The sequence below is a fragment of the Euleptes europaea genome, chromosome 10 (assembly GCF_029931775.1).
Source record: "Euleptes europaea isolate rEulEur1 chromosome 10, rEulEur1.hap1, whole genome shotgun sequence".
Classification (NCBI taxonomy): Eukaryota; Metazoa; Chordata; class Lepidosauria; order Squamata; family Sphaerodactylidae; genus Euleptes; species Euleptes europaea.
The window spans coordinates 29,650,089-29,670,157 of NC_079321.1; the positions used below are offsets into that span (position 1 = coordinate 29,650,089).

The 20,069-nt window shown below is 41.4% G+C and overlaps 1 protein-coding gene across 2 annotated transcripts in view; it reads right to left on the reverse strand.

Moving 5' to 3' along the window:
• The window catches only part of ASAP2 (ArfGAP with SH3 domain, ankyrin repeat and PH domain 2), a 107,873-nt gene that overhangs the window by 8,974 nt on the left and 78,830 nt on the right, over positions 1-20,069 (reverse strand). For both annotated transcript variants that reach the window (XM_056856097.1, XM_056856096.1), the window contains exons 12-22: positions 19,929-20,016; positions 14,459-14,507; positions 12,762-12,928; positions 11,298-11,431; positions 10,244-10,338; positions 8,826-9,015; positions 7,262-7,347; positions 7,013-7,128; positions 6,037-6,104; positions 5,786-5,899; positions 3,482-3,734 (exon numbers count right to left, since the gene is read on the reverse strand). In XM_056856097.1, the coding sequence (XP_056712075.1) occupies positions 3,482-3,734; positions 5,786-5,899; positions 6,037-6,104; positions 7,013-7,128; positions 7,262-7,347; positions 8,826-9,015; positions 10,244-10,338; positions 11,298-11,431; positions 12,762-12,928; positions 14,459-14,507; positions 19,929-20,016 (1,360 nt within the window). The remainder of the gene's footprint in view (positions 1-3,481; positions 3,735-5,785; positions 5,900-6,036; positions 6,105-7,012; positions 7,129-7,261; positions 7,348-8,825; positions 9,016-10,243; positions 10,339-11,297; positions 11,432-12,761; positions 12,929-14,458; positions 14,508-19,928; positions 20,017-20,069) is intronic.

Sequence of the window (20,069 nt, forward strand, 5' to 3'; positions counted from 1 at the left end):
ATGGAACTACACATACGGAATTTAGTGATTTGGTAGTGGTTACGTTGAAAACAAAATGTCTTACAGGTCTGTGGAGATAACTTCACAAATCTTTTGTGTGTGTGTGTGTTTTGTGGAGAAACCATAGTTGGACACAGCATTAACAAATTGATTTTTAAGAACTCACAAGAACAGTGCCATCTTAAACAGAATTACACCCTTCTAAGCCCGCTGACTTCAGTAGTCTTGAAGGGTATAACTCTGTATTGGATTGCAGTATAAAGTTCTTACTCTGCTTACTGTTCTGTGCTAAGAATGACTCAGATCCTATGAGTTTGTGCTTTTCCCAATTTGCTTAAAACACACATATGCACACGTTTTAACATGGTGTTTTGAGCGGGCCGTACAATTTAAAGCCTGTTGCCGCAAATGCAAAACAAAAAGCAAAAAACTACAGAATGTGGAAATTTTTGGGAGGGGCGAGCAACAATTTTCATGAAAAGAGGTATCAAAATCCCTCTAAAAGGGAAACCACAATAAGAAGCCATCAGCAATGATAGAGCACTAACGCCATTTTGGGAAGCTGACCAAAACAGAACCATGGATGGGTGACTAGGGTTGACATCTCTTACCCCATATATCAGAGAGAGTTTTAAAGGAGCAATCCTAAGCAGGACAACTTAGAAGTAAGTCCCTTTTTTCAGTGGGGTTTACTCTCACAGAAGTGTTCTCAGGATTTCTGATGCACTGTTGGCAAAGCCAGCTGTCTCGCTCCCAGCTTTCAGTTCCACCATCCCATCGTCTGTTTCTCCTTCATCTGCTGTGAGAAGCAGGACTGACTGCGCTTCTGACACAGCAGGAGAGGGAAGGGGGAAGATGACTGGGTGGGTGAACAAGAACTAGGCCGCATCAGGAGATTTAAGCCACATAAGATGTGGCAATGCTAGAAAGAAGTCAGAATGAAATATTTACTAGCAAACTCATCTCTTCATTTATGTTGAGTACACAGCAGTGAAACAACTGGCAAATAGGGAAATCATGGCTCTGTTCAGACATGACACAAAATCCTGGTTTCCTTTAACAATGCTTACTTAGTTTGCAGACAGTCATTCAGTCTTTGATCAATGCAGGCTTTGCTGTTTCTCCCACCACCCCAGAGAGGTGCCTGGAGATCTCCTGCTATTACAACTGATCTCCAGGCAACAGAGATCAGTTCCCCTGGATAAAATGGCCACTTTAGCAATTGGACTCTATGGCATTGAAGTCCCTCTCCAAACCCCACCCTCCTCAGGCTCCACGCTCCAAATCTCCAGGTATCCCCCAACCTGGAACTGGCAATCCTACCCAGAGACCAGGCCAAGGTCTAAGACTGCCTTTGAACTGAGGACAGTACTAAGGAAACAAGCCAGGAAGTCTGCATATGTACATCATGTGAAACCATACTTAAGATTTAACCATGCTTAACAAATAGGCTTCAAACTATGGTTTCAGATCCTGGTTTGGCAGACCCTAACTAATCATAGCTAGCTGTATTTGCAGAATCATCATTTTCCGTAGCGAGTTTGATGTAATCACGATTTTGATTGCAAAATTAGTGACAAAACAAGAAATAGGACAGAAGACAAGTTACTCAGCTATGCAAGTCACCGAGAAAGACGGGAACCATCTTTCTGTTCCTAGCTGAGCATTTGCTCTTCCCAAGCGGCCTGTCTTTCTTCTTTTTCATCGCTTGTCCCTTTGAAGGAATTTTAATCAGATTGTTTCTGCAGCTATGATGTAGCTATGAACTGTAACCATCCTCTCATAGGCTCACATGTCCTGTAACACCACATTCTTACCAACTCTGGCTCAGTACTTCATAGAAGTACTAACATTTTAAATTGCCGATTTCTACTGCAGCTGACATCTGTGAAAGAGAATTCCGTTCAAAACATACTGCAGGCCACCTATATTACTTGCCTGGTTAAGAGAATGCATTGATAGTAATTCTCCAAAGAATCAATCAGTGGTATTCAGTGAAGAAGAAAATACTACTGATTATGCAAGTAACATTTTGTCCATTCGGATTTTTAAAAATAAAAGTTATTTCACCGCAGAAAGTCACCAAATTATGTTGTATGACCGTCTTCAAATGGCGGTCCAAATGGCAGTTTAGCTTTGGATTATTGAATAGCCCTGAGCAAGTAAATACATCAGCCTCAGCACCTTCTATGAAACAGTAATAAAACCTCAGAAATTGATACAAGAATAAATGAGGAATGGAAATGCTGACGTTCATTTTGAAACCTAGAATAGCTTGTGAATCAAAATGAATAATAAACATGCCTATAGTTTCTTCAAAGCCATGATGAGGCATGTTTATTATTCATTTTGATTTACAAGCTATTCTACGTTTTATTACTATTTTGTATGTAAGTCATCAGGAAGTGGCAAGAAGTAAAGCAACAACTATGGAAATCAATGTGATTAAAGATGTTTAGCTCAGGCTTGCCGATTTAGAGCAGTTTGTTGATCACGCAGAAGCCTTGCTTGCACTCTTACAAGTGAGCAAAAAGATGAACTTTTGATGGAATGTCGTCCTAGTTTAAATTAATTTAATAAATAATGTAGACTAGTGTTTAATATTCAATCAATCAATAATTCATTATGGTCATGGACCAGCAGAATGAAACATACATTAGCAGAGTGGTTATAAGAATAGATACACAATTTTCAAGTGTTAATACTGGAAATTAAAGATCTTATGATGTAACTTATCAACATGTAGCTACAAAATCAGCTCACAAGGAGAGTTGTTTGATGGTTACTGTTTGGTCCTTAAGTCTCTCACACGCCAATCTGATGCATTCACGCTAGGCTCGATTCACAATGCTCCACTAACCTCAATTCCTTTGACATTTTCCCTTAGCACAGCAATTGCTAAGCCCCACCTTAAACACTAATTTGATGGACTCAGCAAATAGAATATTACGTTTACTAAAAATACAGCTTGGGATACTTTTTAGGACTAAAACTTGATTTTGCTTCTTGCATATATTGTGTAGGATATGGAACACAATCTGTGTAACACAGATTACAGTGTCTGCAGGACTCCATTCCAATAAAAGTGGATCCTTCTGGGGGCACAACATGCCCCTTCTGCCAGAGGAAGGCTCTGCCATTAGTAAAAGGGAGTTGTAAGATCTCACTCCATGTACTGATTGTATTTCATGATTTTAGCCGGTCTTATTATGGTGTTCCTTTGGTCATTTAAATTGATTTACACGATTAAATGGCATGGTAGAAGTGCTTTGAATAAATATATACGTCCCCCCCAAAAAAAACCTAGAAAGTAGAGCTACATCCCAAGTTAAATGGAAAAAAATCACATCAGTTTATAATGCCGATACCTACCTGGACCAAAGGGACTGTAAAACTAAAATGAACATACAAAATGGAAGAAACAAGGTTTTTGCTGCTCTGAAACTATGAAGTATAACAGCATCTCTACAGCATTCAGTACCTTTTCCGACATTCCTGGGAGGCAAAGGCGGTGCACTTGTGACAGAAGCCAGAGTCTGGGTGGAAGGAGGACTGCTGCTGAGTATAGCTCCGTAGGTCTCATTCTGCAAGAGGCTGGGCATGAAGCCCCTTTGCTTGTCCTTGGCTATGTTGGCAGCATCTCTTGCCAAAGATGCCACGTTTGGCTGAAGTTGGCCAGATCCTAGCTGGTAGAAACTGACAGGCCTGTCCTCTCTTCGATTGGGGCTTGGCTGCTTTAAAAAAAAAAAAAGAACGGAGAAAGAGAGACACACACATGGGCATGTGTTTCAAGCAATGAAGACACTTCAAACACAAACCAAAACCACAGAAATCCAACACACCATCAAATAAGACCACGGGGTGGTGGTTCCCATGGATCAATTGCAGTGAAGGCAGGCCCCTTCCCCCAGTGCAAGAAGCCTTCCTTTGGTGTAAGATGCTCTCAGTGAAATAGATCTGCAGGATCCAACCTTCTGTGCAGCCACTGAGGGCAGGATTTCAGGCAAGCCTATCCACAGTAAGTCCTGACCTGGACAGCACATGCTAGCCTGACCTCGTCAGATCTCAGAAGCTAAGAAGGGTCAGCCCTGGTTAGTATTTGGATAGGAGACCTTCAAGGAATACCAGGGTGGTGACATGGAGGGCAGGCAAGGGCAAACCACCCACCTCTGAGCATCTCTTGCCTTGAAAACCCTATGGGGGGTCACCATAAGTCAGATGTGACTTGACGGCAAACAACAAAACACAATAAGGTAGTGCTTTACACATTGTCTGCATGTGTATTTAAAATGAGAAGGTAATGTTTAATTAGTCTAGAATCAGTGAAGCAAAACTTCATTTTTAATAAAACTGCTCAGTAATAATAGCAATAAAGCAAAACCACCATACCTTGATATATAGAGGGAGTAAAAGTAATTTTAAAAAACTGAACACTATCATTGGGTCTTAGCATGCCGCTTTTCAAAAGAACTTTGGCTTCTGAGAAGAATTTTTGCTTAAGGCTCATTTCAAAATGTAATGTTTTGGAGATTTAAAAAAAAATCAAAGAAATTGACCTCCATATTGCTACAAAGACCATTTTCACATGCATTAGGAACATTCAACTGTGCCTTCCCCATAACAAAGACAATGGTTTTGTCATGAACAGCCCTTAATCGTCTTTTCACAAGTCCCTGTAGCCTAGATGCCTACTAATACAGGGTGAGCAGTGAAATGCCTTTTTATCCTTAGCCTTATCACTGAGCACTCAGCTGGGAAGGACTGAGGCTCAAGCCAAACCTCACCTAAGAGAGCAAGGAGTACAGCACCCCATATAGCTTCCCGCTTAAACAGGAACCACTTGTCAGGCCTCTGCCCTAGAGATGCAGAACAGATAAGTATAGGGAATCTGTCCTTTCTAAGGGCCAAACTACCTATTACAACAGACATGGGTCTAACCTGTGGCTGCCAATGCCATTTTAAAGGAAAATTTAGCCGTTTAAGAATTGCCATGAGAGGCCAATCCTAATTGGCCCCACGTTGCAGCAGCACCAAGCAATCTCGTAACCCCCCACATGTTTTTTCAAGTGCCCCTACCCCTTCATTCGCCATTTGCTCCCACAGTATGACCGGAATACTAGTGTGTGTGTGTTAAGTGCCGTCAAGTCGCTTCCGACTCATGGCGACCCTATGAATGAAAGTCCTCCAAAATGTAATACTAGTGTAGTACAGCACTAATACAGGAGTTAATTACCACTGTCCTGAGAATAAACCACACACTTCTTGACCTTTAGCAAACAGAAGGCCTAGTGTTCAGAAATTGAAAATCCAGTCACTAACATGCAAATGTGGAGAAGTGGTAAAAGGGGGGGAATGACACAATAGCTGCTTATAATGTAAAGACAAACAACTACAATAAATGTCCTCAGCACAAAATAACACTCAAAAGAAGGTAGCGATGGAAGAGATTATCTAGCAGAAAAGAGAAAAATACCATCAGATATCCTTATTGATAGGTGCCTATTCCTATGCCTGAGTCAAGGGATGTCAAATATACGGCCTGGGGTGGATCTGGCCCCTGGAGAGCTCTTATCCGGCCAAGGCAGTCACCCCCACCCCCACCACTCTTGATCTGGGCTGGCAAAGCATGGCCCGGCCTGACCAAGTGACATTTATGTCATATCCGGACCTCGTAACAAATGAGTTGGACACTTCTGCTGTAGTCCATTAAATATTCCTTTTCATGTGAGTAATCAGAAACCTTTAAAGCTGGGTTCCACTGAAGCTACATTATCTGATTACTCACCTGCAACTTTTCATCCACATCATCATCACTTTCGTCCAGGTCTTCATGAAGTAGCCGCCATTCATATTCGACATGGACATGGGAATTAAGCCTTCCAGCCAAAGCCTGGGTCAACTGAGGAACCAAAGTTAGGTACAGTGATACAAAGCTGAACGTCAACGATGAAAATACCCGTTTCTTACACCAGGTTCTTTCCTCTACTTCTTCCCCCACCCTTTTAAGCACAAGATAATGCTGGGAAAAAACCTTACCAGCTCTTCACACCGTGTATGTTTTAAACGTTTAGCTATATCAAGTGGCGTCTCTCCAGCTTCGTTAGCTATAAATCAACAGAGGGGAAAATGTTATGTTGTTTTTTGAAACTTTAATTCATGTTACTACAACTTTGGAATCTGAAGAGAATGAACCAAACAATAGGTACAATCTAGTCAAAAGATAATCTTTTTTCAGGAGAGTTTACAATGTGTGTCTCATGGAAAATTAAAAATGCTTTGGTGTAGGAAAGTGCCATCAAGTCACAGCTGACTTACGGCGATCCCTGGTGGGGTTTTCAAGGTAACAGATGTTCAGAGGTGGTTTGCCATTGCTTGCCTTTGCATAGCGGCCCTGGTATTCCTTGGAGGTCACCCATCCAAATACTTGCCAGGGCCAACCCTGCTAAGTTTCCAAGATCTGACGAGATCGGATTTGCCTAGGCCATCCAGATCAGGGCAAAAAAAAAAGATGAAGCTTGAATACATATTAAATGTTCTTCCTTAGTTTAGCTGAAGTTTTTGCTCCAGTTCAATACTAAGTAGTAGTGATTTCCTTCCTTTTGAGGTTAATTCAGTATTTGCCATATAATAATACCTCACAAAAACTGAGAAATTCCATAAAATAATAATAGCCTGGGTATTAAAACACTAACCACTCTCTTAAGGATCTTCATTCCAAGTACTGTCTGTTTAAAAAAATGATCTATTCTACATTACATAGGAAAGAACAAGCAGTTTATTGTAAGCCTTTGTAAATTGTTTTCCTTTGTAAGCTCAATGGTTGTTTTATGGCTTGTTGAATATCGACCATTCATGTTGCTGTTTTGATTATTTTATAGTATTGTTTTTATCATAGCCTTAAGCTCTGAAGAGGCAACATACAAATTAACCAACTAAATAAATAAGTTTATACTGCAAATAACTTAAACGTAGAAAGCCCGTCAACGAAGAGGAACCCTCTTTCCCCCTTTACCTATTTCGATAGAAGCTTTCCCTCTCAGAAGTAGTTTGAGGCATTCAACATTATCTGTCAAACAGCAGTAATGGAGAGCAGTGCTGCCTTTACACGTCTGCTTGTCGAGGTTTCCACTGGACCGAAAGAGAAAGGAAATGGCTTAGTTTATGCTGGTCCAACTCTCAAAAGTCTGCTTCAAATGAGATGCTTGTAAAATTATGTTTGCATAATTATGTGTGCATAGTTTTGCAAACGGAATCTGCTCACCTATTCTGCACCAAGAAGTCAACTATGTGAAGCGAGGTCCGATCAACTGATCTTACTGCGAGATGAAGGGCAGTTTCATCTTGTTCCTGAGAATTGATTCATATTCATACAAACATCACATATTTTAACATGCCATATTTACAGTTGAGCTACACTGAACAAATTCTAAAAAGCAGACTGTCGTATTTATATCCTACTTTAATCACGCACAGCTCCAAAATGGGGCAAAAAACCCCCTCCCCACAAACACACACACACTTGGGAAGAAGACAGGGACACCGGAGCATGGTTCACCACTCTGCAGTCCTGAGCTGAATAGGCTCCCCAAGGACCTTTAAAATGTTATTCTCCACATCTTTACGTGGTTGGGGGGAAAGTTAGGGAGCCCAGACCCAACTAGTTACAAAACGTAATATATAGTTTGACCCTAAGAGATGACTGTGACAGAAAAGGGGTTAATCTGCAGAAAAAAACTGAGACTAAGAGTGGGAGGAGCCAAAAAGCTGACACTCTGAGCTCCAAGGGAGAGAGAAGATGATTCTAAGCTTTGCACCCAGCCTGAGAGGAGGCTGTGAAAGATTCTAAGCTTGGTAACCAGCCTGATAGGACCTCAGCTTACACGGTCAGGGTGAGAGAGTGGGTACTAAAAAGAGGGTAAAAGGGGGGTGCGTTATAACGACACATTGCGTTGGGGAACTGTGACTGGATTCTCCTGAAGTGCAGTTTAGCCTTTAAAAAGCAGCTAATAAGGGGTCACTTGAGTTAGATCATGACTGTGGCGCTGGCAAAAAGGGGGAGGGTAATTGTTTCTCTCCTCCCCCGCTATTCCTTGTCAGAACTGTATTAGCCCAGGTAGGAAACAAGACAGGGACCCTCTCTTTGCCTGTCTTTGTTTTTCTAGTCAGACTAGTGGCAGCCCACAGACAGATTTTCAAATGGGAAAATGCTTGCAGGTAAAGGGCCACAGCTAGTTTTAGAAGTGTCTGAGTTGCCCTGTTCTAGTCATCTTGTACTAAGAGTGATGGCTGAGTGTCCCAAGCTACAAATCTTTACACGTGCAGAGTAGGCTGCAGACATGTATCTGCGTGCGAGGTTTCTGTGTGCTCGCCTGTGAAAGAAATGGCTGCCCATGGTTTGGGGGAGGCAACTATTCAAAATTTAGAAAGGACCTCAAGGTGAAAATATTTAAGAAACCTTGCCATTGAAACCACATCTATGCCATTAGATTGCATCTTAAGTCATAAATATAGCAAAAAACAAAACAAAAAACCCCTATGTTTAGATTTCGGTATGCCTAGATACATCTCCAGTTGAATATCTGTGCAAACACTTTTCATTCATGTTTTACGATACCTATTTTCAATGTATTTTTTTTGCAACTGACAGGAGTGCTTTTAATTTTGATGTAAACTTTTCCCCTGCCATGTTTCATAGATTATCAACACTGTATCAGGAGAGTGATAGTGAAATATCTTCAAAGGATTGCAAATTAATTTATGATTCCACTGTCATAAATAAAGAGTTTCACATTAATCAGTGATATCTGAAGGTTGAAAAAACTTACATGTCCATTTGCTAGTGGAATTTTCTCAGTTAGATCCACACCATCAGCATATACTTGGACCAGTCCAAAAATGTCTCTTGTTTTGACTGCTTCACAGAGACTTTGTAGCTTAGCCACTGTATCAGAGTATTTTTTCCTTGCATATTTTCTTTCAATATATTTGGCATTAATATAATCTTTTCTTGCATTCCTGAAAAAAGGCATAGCATAGTTTATAGAAAGTTGGCATTACCTACTCAGATATTATATTGGGTGCTCATGGAAATTGTTTGGGTTTCCTTTTTGATATACTACTTTCCTTATTCTCTGACATATATACAAAAGGCATATGTACTTACAATCAATTAACTTATCCTTTAACTGGTACAAACCGCTTAAACTAACAGATCAGAATACATAAGTGAACTCAAGTCACTTCTGTAAAACCTTCTTTAGCTTTTTGCAGCAAATTTGTGCAATCATTTCACAAATTAAATTAAAACTAAGCATGGGAGTCATTAAACTGATGCATCATTCAATTCTTCTGGGGGAAAACCTGCAATGAATATTTAAACATTTGACTGTTCTGTTACTCTTTCACTTTATTTAGCCTCAGGTCAATTGTTTAGATTTGTCGTCATGCATGATTTAAGATAGTATCCGTTACAGATTACGGAGGGTAAGCCGATCAAGTACGCTCCATTCAAATGCTACTTCTTTGGACAGTAGCCATCTTTTATCTAGAAAGCTGTAAAAGTTGTAGGAGGTGTTTAGGTCTGAAAGTCTTTCTCTGGATTTTTTCTCCCTTAACAAAAGCCACTTGTCCATGCTTCCTCTTTTGTTGCAATTACACCACTGCCTGTTGACATTAATTCACTTTCTAAAACCAGACATTTATTCTACTTTTTTCATTGAATCCCAGTTTTAAAAAAATATTGTACATAGATATGGTTGCAAGAGGTCTATCTACCCAAACACAGCATTTGGACAGAACACAGGTACATACATGTCAGTTCTTAGAGGTAGGGGTAGGTCTCTGTCAATTTTTTAAAGGCTTTTTTGGGCCAAGAAAAAAGCATTCCCGTTACTTCTCGAGTGTTGGCACAAACAGCATATTTAGCTCTGAATAACAGGATGCCACTTCTAAATCCTTTTTGCATTGGCATCGTTTACAGACTCATATTCTTGCTCTACAATACTCTCCACTTGATTTAACTACAGGATGCTTGTACTGAGTATTCAAATAGCTTTACACATGGCCTCTCAGTAATCAACATCCCTGTAAATTCATACTGCAAATGACGTGTGTGTGAGAAGCTAAGAAAGCAGTGCCTTGCTGAAGGGCAGCTACTGAGTTCCTGACTGGGGCAAGATTAGAATGTATACTTTTAGCTATTACATCAAACCAGTTCTTCATACATTCCATGTTTCACACTTACATGTCACTGCTTGGATTGGGTTTGACTATCTCGTCTCCAGGAAGGCAAAATTCCATAATCTCATTAAATCCTGCATTCCCAATATTCTTGGCAAGCTATTAAAAGAAACACCAACAATTCAAAGTAATACATGAACTAACAGTTCACAATGAGATATGTCAATGGCTAGGAAAGGGTAGCACGATTGCATATGTTTTTAATTAGCATCAGACTCTTCACATGGAGGTTTCTATGTCTAAAGCACCTATGAATGGGCTAGAAGTGTTGCCATTTGGTCTACTACCAAACGAGTTAAGCGTTAGTCTGAACAAGGTTCAGTTATGATTTCTAGCTAAATGTAAGTAGAACAAGACTGCATTATAAGGCTTCGCATTAAGAAAAGATGGTCTGAATGTCGCAGTAAGAATGCACCATAAACCCATCTCTTCATACGTTTTCATAAAACAGATACAGACACATCATACATAAATTGCATATATATGACTATGCAATAAGGGACAAGTTACACATTACAGCTATCTGGCTATCATCAAAAATCACATTCCCACATCATGTTCTCCCTTCATCTGCGAGATTAACAAGTTATGTGCTTCCCTGCCAGTGGTAGCTAATGGTGAGAAGGGGTAGGGAAATGTATGACAAGCCAACATTATTGCAGGGTAAGTGAAAATACCTAACACTGGGAAAGCAAGGGAAATTCAATACAGGGATGACATTTTGGGCAGCAGTCCCACGCCTGAGTAAAGTTTAACCCCCCAGAGGATCCACCTTTACTCCATTTTCAAGTACAAACCCTTGAGGCAAAGGTTAACACAAAAATGAACTGTTCAAATTTGGTGCCTATAATGCACTACTTAAATCTTTTTAATAAGGATGCTTTAACACAACATCAATCCAATATGTTTTATTCAGCGAAACTGTACTATCAGAATCAATATTGTTCTACGGTACTTCCTTTAATGGATAACAAAGGCATTCTTACGATTTTACTGACTGGCAAGAATATACTGTCTAGACGCTCACTCAACATTTAAATGAAACATGTTCAGTTTACCAGCAGTTCAGATGTTCCCAGCACATCTAATGTGAGCGACTGCATTCTGGAATAGTGGACACCAAGTTCTCGGTGAATTCCTGAGCACTCGATACAAGTTAAAATGCCCAGGTTGGTTGAGAGCCATGTAGGATCTGAAAAGGAAATAAAAAGACAATGTAAGCTACACAAGGGTAATGGATTTCAGTGGGACTGCTGTGTTGCAGTGCAATTTTACACCCTTCAAAGTCCACTGAAATCAACGGGTTTAGAAGAACAGGGAGGGGGCCGTGGCTCAGTGGTAGAGCATCTGCTTGGCATGCAGAAGGTCCCAGGTTCAATCCCTGGAATCTCCAGTTAAAGGGACTAGGCAAGTAGGTGATGTGAAAGACCTCTGCCTGAGACCCTGGAGAGCCGCTGCCAGTCTGAGTAGACAATACTGACTTTGATGGATCAAGGGTCTGATTCAGTATAAGGCAGCTTCATGTGTGTTCAACTCTGCTTAGGACAGCTCTGGTAGACTGTTATAGTTTAAACAAAAAAGGAATCACGTGGCACCTAAGGGCTGGCATTCACAGGCACGGATCTTTCCAGCCTTCCCCTCCCCCAGCAGCCCCCATTCACCAGTGAAAAGCTGATATTGAGGGTCAGGAGAGCACAGGGACTGTGGGGAGGAATCAGTCCTCTTTGAAGAGGTGTTTATACTTTGACTATCGTAACAATGGAAGCAGAAACAAACAAAATTAAGTCTACCATATTATTTAGCCCACACAGCAAGAACACACTGCCTTAAATTCGAAGGAAGATCTCCTGCAATATATTAACTACCATTAGAAAACAATTAAAATCTAATATCAACTACCTTGAGGAAAAATTACCACGTGCGAGCGCAAGAAAGAAACAAGGCACTACCTGGTAAAAATTTAATCTTTCTCTTCCAGCCAATTTGCAAACTTTTGTATAAAACTGAGAACTGATTTTAACATGTATGATAAAAAAAGGTAAAAGTCCCCTGTGCAAGCATCGGGTCATTCCTGACCCACTGGGTGACGTCACTTCCTGATGTTTACTAGGCAGACTATGTTTATGGGGTGGTTTGCCAGTGCCTTCCCCAGTCATCTACACTTTACCCCCAGCAAGCTGGGTACTCACTTTACTGACCTCGGAAGGATGGAAAGCTGAGTCACACTTGAGCCGGCTACCTGAAACAGACTTCCGTCGGGATTGAACTCAGGTTGTGAGCAGAGCTTGGACTGCAGTACTGCAGCTTACCACTCTGCGCCATGGGGCTCCTAACATGTATGATATCTAGGAGTTTTTTTGTGGCTTTTTTGTGGCGACCCTTCATGGGGTTTTCAAAGCAAGAGATGAGAACAGCTGGTTTTCCATTGCCTCCCACTGCTAGCAACCCTGCTGTCTTTTTCTAGGGGAAGGGAATTTTTTTTACTTTATCAAATAAATAATCCATCAGCTCCGTAAAGTTACCTTGTGCTCCGCAGTCACAGCACATATCATTTCCAGGCATCCTCTGCACATCAGAGATGATTTCTTTTGTCAGTTCTTGGACAATGTTATTTTCTCCTGTGTTGTCGTCGCCTTTGAACGCGTTATTCAAAGCTTCTTCTTTACTGTTCTGTAGCACAGATATCCAGCTAGAAAAATCAAAATATTCACATGTCGCTTTTTCAACTGTCCTATTAATCCAGCTACCTTGCTTTTTTTTCTGGGCTTTTAAAATCATCTTTTGAAAGATGTTTAGCCACAGAGGGTAAAACAGACACATTGTAGTTAAATGTATGCCAGAAAATTTGGGCTCAAACAAGCAAAAATAAGCGTTTTCCAAAGGTTGAATCCAATGTCTCCCTTCTTTTAAGACAGAACAGGTCCTTCTGTTGGAGGAAGACTCTTTACTTAGTGGAATGGAGTCACTGGATCCATCCCCAAATGTTTGAGATTCAAAAGTTTGAAATTCTTTCTCTCTCTCTCTCTTTCAAATGTAAAGTTGTAATCCAGATTTATATTGACTTAAATTGAAAATCCCCGACTGTTGAAACTGTAGGAGTGGGACATTTGCAGACTAAGGCCATTAACGCATGGCTAGATTGTAATTTGTTTGTCCCTGTTGTGTCGCGCATTTTTTAATCCCGTGTTCAAAAAATTGAACTCATGGGGAAGGGACAAACAAATTACAGCCTGAAGAAGGGACGCCTTCCGCACCAGGAGAAACCACTGCCCGGCCCCGATGGCAGCAGTCGCGGCACCTTCCCGCCCCTGGACCCTGTGCCTCTCTCCCTCCTTCCCCCTCTCCCCCCACCCCACCCCCTCCTCCTCCGCCTCTCTCTGCCCCAGCGGCAGCAGCAGTGTCGGCACCTTTCCACCCGGGACCCCTCTCTCTCCCCCGCCCCCAAGCCCTCCTCCTCTGCCGCTTTCCCCAGCACCAGCCATTGGAGTCCACCTTTCCAGTAGCCTGCAGCCCTGAGCCCCAGCATAAGAGAGACGGAGTGGCGGCGGCTCCTTCCAGAGCCAACAACAGTGGAAGTGTGCATTGTTGGCTCCAGAAGGAGCTGCCGCCGCCACCACTCCATCTCTCTGACGCTGGGCATCTGAGCTGTAGGCTGCTGGAAAGGTGATCCCAAACGGCTGGTGCTGGGGGGAAACAGCAGAGGAGGAGGGCGCGGGAGTGGGAGAGAGAGAGGGGTTGGGGTGAAAAGGCACCTAAGTTGCTGCTGCCGCCGGGGCGAGGAAGTCGACTCGGGTGCTGAAACGCACCGGTTTACACCTGTAGCTGCAGTGCTCCAAAAATTTAAATCGGCACAACTCAGCGTTGAGATAACCCAGGAAAGTTACAGAAGTGGGTGGGTTAATCCCACGGGCAGGCCACGGCCATGCATGTGGTCTTGGGGAATTCACTCCATTCTTGGGCGATTAAAGGAACAAAATGGCCATGCGTTTTCAGCCTAAGCATTACAATTCCAGGGTTTCCTAATTTCTTTTCTATACTACTACTTGTAGACGTACTAGAACTATTGAAACCTGAATTGTCCAAACTCATCTGCAACGGAATCAAGGCACATCCTTCTCTTCAAGTAAGAAGTAGGTATTTTATCTACAGAATACACCATCATCATCACAAGCAAATGAAAAAGCAATTATTACTAAAGCAAAATAGAAATGCAACTTACATTTGGCAATCCTGTTCATCCTCCGCTTGGAAATGATATGTTCTGTCATCTATAGAATAATAAATATTTCTAAAGTTGACCCAAAATTAAGATGCAGATAGTATATTTCATCAGACTATTTATGACAATTTCAGCAGTAACTCTCTTCAACCTAATACCACTTCTAGAAATGTAACTGGACAATAAATTACACAGAGTTAAAATCACTGGTGCATGAAGATGTAGGCTACTTCAGGAAGGGGAAGACAAAGAAAGATCCACTGTGCAATCGCTTTCCATAAAATCTTCTCCTAGATTCAACCACCTACCTTTTGCTTCTTTAGACCTCAGGAGCCCCACAGCCTGTTTTTTTCCTTTTCTCTTTTCTATGCTACCTGCCATTTGTAACTTTCCTTCATGTTTGGAAACTTCTAATTTCTGCCAAGCCTACAGCTGAGAACAGCAATGGTGTATATCATAGCTGGCCTCCCCGCCCCCCTTTTCTGTTTCTTGTTCCATCTTACTGATTCTAGGCGGGGTCTTGATTGCTTTCCTCCCAGGGTCACTGTGGTCCAATATGCTATTCATGTGTGCCAATTGGTTCAATGGATTTAAATGATCTTACTGTTACATTTTATTGAATTTTAATTATGCTGTGTTGTATTGAATTTTTGTGTAATATATGTTGGATTGTTCTTAATTATTGTGAGCCACTCTGAGCCTGGCCGGGAAAAGAGCAAGGTATAATAATAATAATAATAATAATAATAATAATAATAATAATAATAATAATAATAATAATTCTTAAAGTATGATGTCTCAAGGAGGTATTCTCAGAAGCCCACACCATTTAAAATTGGAAATAGTGTGTTATATATAAAAGAATTCCAAGGATGTTCTCACATCAAAGATGATTTTCAAAGCAGATGAATAGCTATGAAAGCGATAACACTTGGGACTGTCCTAAAGTTCCAATTCAGAGGATTGTACTTCCATGTACACCCACTTGAGTCCTACTGAGAAATAAGTGGCTTAAATCCATTTGATTGAACAACAAACTAAACTGTTTCCTACTGAGGGAGGCATTCATGGACAGTTCCCATTGGGCAGGGATTCAGGGTGGGAAGGGCCCTGAGTTGGTATATGGGCTTGAGCAGTGAGGTGGTAGAGGTGGCCCCCTACTTTCTTCTTTCCATAGACCTTAGATGCATATAATGGAAAGCTGGATCTTCATGACAGTATGAGTCTGCACTGAAGTTTGATTTGTACGTTACCTGAAAAGCATGAAATCTATGGCAGCTTGCCTGCCTACCATACCTCTTTAGTAACATTTGAAGGAAACAATCACGTGGGCCAAACAACTTCCTTTCAAGTGCTGGCTCCACAGGGAAAAAGGCTTGTTAACGTGAGTTTGCATCAAAGTTATATTTGCAGATGACAAATACTTCAAATGTTTACCTTTATAAACAAAGAGCATGGTTTGCTTTACACAATCCCACTGCATGAGCAGAAGACATTTACAATTACCCAGCGAAAGTTCCCCCCACAGATCTGTCCTCTTTCTGTGCCTTCTGCCTCCACCCCAACTGCTCCAGAGGATCAGGAAGACCTCTAGAATTAACTGAATTACTTTCCCCTCCATATGAGTGGAGGTGCCTTCTACTCACACATTGGGATCTTTGGATCCACGCCCTTGTTATGAAGTTATATAATTTTGTTACAGCAATAAACTACAAAAGCCTAAGAATTTTTAATCATAAAATATATAAAGAAACCATGCTGTAAGAGACAGGAGATATAAAAGTTTGCTCAAAACAAAGGAATAAAAGAAGACTGACTAAACTGCATAAAAAGATGACCCAGCAGTCCTCCACAAGAGGGAGGAAGAATATTAGAGGACTGTTTCTTGTGCTCAATTGAGTTCAGAAAGGGACTTTTAAAAAGTAGCCATTTTGATTCCAGAATGGAAAATGGACAGGTATAGTGACTCTGAGGCAGGTAGCAAGGACCATATCATACTGTCTGCTAGTGAGGTAGATCTGGGCAATCACCAGAGAAGAACTCGATGACGGAGAGGAGGATGGAGAATGGATAAGAAACGTTTTGGCTGATTCAAGGCATGAATGGACTACACTGAAGGGAGGATACTTCTGCACCCAGAAGAGAACTGAAGGAAGAGCATCTGTGTCAAAGATATCATGAAACATGGAGGTAGATGGTAGGTGTATCCTTTGTATGGTAACAGGTTAAAAAATACACATGTTCCTTTTTTCAGTCTGGGAAATGTAATGAGATATGCAACATCCATTATGATACAGTGTCACAAAAAGAAAGGGGCAAGAATTCTGGTCACAGGTCATCAATAGATTGCATCCAGAGCAAAATTTCTGCTTGAACGAGAGTCTTGCACAAGCAGAAACGTAAGAAAAATACTGCATTAGCTGTTTGCACTAAAGCAAACTTATTGTATCCCCACTTGCATTTCTACTTGCAGGAGACCTTTTGCAACCATTTCCTGAGTACTATAATCCATAGGGAGGGAAGGGCTAGACATTGCACAAGATCTTGCACATATGGAACTGCACTAAGTCCATTTATGTTTCCACTGGATCCAAGCAACTATATCCACTGGCCATAACTTCTGTAAATCAGTTATGGGCAACACAAAATGGGTCATCCCTAATCTAAGATTAGGATTCATCCCTAATCTAAGACAAGTATCTTACATCTCTACCAGAGCAATCCTAAACAGAACCACATCCTTCTAAATCCACTAAAGTCAATGGGCGTAGAAGGGTATAACTCTGTTTAGGTTTGCACTGTAAAGCTTCTAACATATTGGCCCAGTACATTCTTCATAGAGATTAGGGGTGTGTAGCAGGCCTGTACTTTCTTGTCTTTGCTCTCCTCTTGCATAGAAATGTACGTGTCCCATTAATGGTTTGCTTTAACCAGTTTACTGTTGACTGCATAAGCACTAACACATGCTTTGAAATCATGATTTTGGGCAATCTTAACTATAATATGAATGAGATGCATTTCTGTAATTGTTTTGTTATTTGATGATGACTTTTTAATTTTTTATCTACCCTGGGTCCAAAATGTGGGAGACAAAGGCAAGCTTACAAATCTTTTTAACAGATTTTAAATAAGCAAACAGATGTTGATGTAACTTGCAATAATGGGTTTAAATTGCAGGCGGAGAGATACCGGCTGGATATTAGGAAAAGGTTTTTTACAGTAAGAGTTGTTCGACAGTGGAATCAGCTACCTAGGGAGGTGGTGAGTTCCCCCTCACCGACAGACTTTAAGCAGAGGCTGGACAATCACTTGTCAGGGATGCTCTAGGCTGATCCTGCATTGAGCAGGGGGTTGGACTAGATGGCCTGTATGGCCCCTTCCAACTCTATGATTCTATGATTAAACTACAATTAAAGAAAGAAATGAGAATTTCTGTACAAGGGGGATAGAGCAATGTGAGCCCTCTATATGTTTCTGATTGAGATCAGAAACATTACATCTACACCAAACCATCATCACACAATCACAAAGGTGTACGAAGTCAAACAAAACAATTCAGAAAATCTGAGCAGGAAATGTGGTAAAGATGGCTCCCAAGAAAGATGCAGCAGAACCAACTAAATTTTTATTTTAAACATGTGCGTATTGCCAAATATTCAAACCTATGTTACACTAAAGTAAAAGACTAAAGAGTAAAGGGAATCACCATCTACAGAGGCAGAAAACCTCTGAATACCAGTGCTGGGAGGCAGTATCAAGGACAAATTGTGAGGACTGCATGGAACACACTGGTTTGATCCAGCAAGGGTTACGTTCTGAAGACTGTTTGTTATACAGACATTGTTGCTTATTGTGACAGGGATAGGCCGGTGGGGAAACCCACTTGCCTGAGGCCAGAAGGTGCACCTCCTGAGGAAAGCATTGAGGTGCTGCTGGAAGTGAAAGTGTGGACAAACAGCTCTGAGACATCCGCTTCAGGAAAGACAAGGCAAGTCCCAGGTGGAGACGATGTGGAAAAAGATGTGTAACAACCCTGGAGAGGGGCAGAGCAAGCAGCAATTAGCAGCAGCTGGGACTGAGTGGGGCGGCAATTCAGCTAAGCCAAGGGGATTGTTAAGGCAAGGCTTAAAAGCGGCAGCCAGAAGATTGTGGGAGTGGCTGACGAAGTAGCAAGGGTAGGGCTGCCAAGTCCCTCTTCACCATCGGCAGGAAGTTTTTGGGGCGGAGGCTGAGGAAGGTGGGGTTTGGGGAGGGACGGGACTTCTATGCCATAGAGTCCAATTGCCATTGCGGCCATTTTCTCCAGGTGAACTGATCCCTATCGGCTGGAGATCAGTCGTAATAGCACGAAATCTCCAGCTAGTACCTAAGCGAGGGGATCTTGTGAGCCATGAGGCAGGAAGGGTGTGGATGACCACTTCCTCACCCAGTATGTATGAGGATCTGAATAAACAGCTAACAGAACTGACTTAAGAGTCCGGCATGTGCTTGGCGACCAATGGAATCTAGACCCCTTACCCAGCTTGCTAGGGGCCTCAGTAATACCAGGTGCCCAGGAGACACCCAGTCCTGCCACACTTATGGTACTATTCTCACAATTTTTGGTTTAAAGGTAAACTCCTCAAAACAGACAAATAATTAAAGTCCAATGAAATGATAAAAAGGGAATTTGCGTCAAACACAATACGACCAGTGCCTTTGCCTCCATGGTTATTCGGATAGTTAAATGGGTCAGCTAGTTCAAATTCATATAAGAAAGCCAGACTTTCGGGCCTGCCCTACAGTGACCTGGCCACCCAACGTTTCTTGCCACCCATCCCTTTCTTTGCTGTCCCCTTGGCTATGTGAGAAGATTCCTCATCAGTAGCAATGACCTTTCATTTCCCTCACAGAAAATCTGCTTTGTGGCTGTTAATTCTCACTCAGCAGTTAGAAATCGTGCCAGCATGCCAGGATCTTGCAGTACCTCAGGCATGGCCAGTGGAGCTTTCCTGACAAGAGATGGGTTTTAACCTATTATAAATTGTGATGTCATTTCCAATTCTGAATGGAGAAAAAGCCTAACCTCAAGTAAATTCGCAATGGCAATTTTAAATCATTTATAATGACATAACTTGATTCATAATCTCTTGGACCGCAGTCCTAAACACATAACATTAAGACATTAATCATTTTGAGGTCCGTTTCTGTGCTCAAATCAGGAAGCCATACCTGAAATATCCAATTGGTTACGTTGCCTCCAAGGGCAGATCCAACAACAAAAACTGAGACGAAGAAACAAAGAGCTTTTGCTGACAAACACATGACCCATATAAAAAAAAGGCAAAACAGTAAACAGTAATGTACTCCAAATATATTAGTATGAATTTTGGAATCTCAATAATGACTTGTTTTTGTTTTTTTGAAGTAATATGGAAGTCTGTAAAACTGCCTGACAGAAAATACCTAAGGAACTGAACAACAAACCTACGTGATATGAGGTCAAAACATTTTTTCTCCTCTGGGTTTGTTTTCACTTGGCAAGTTAACAGATTGAGCTTTGCAGGAGGTCGGTTTGCCTAATTAAAGAAAAAACAAAACAAAAAGGAATATCCCTTAGTAAGAATGCATA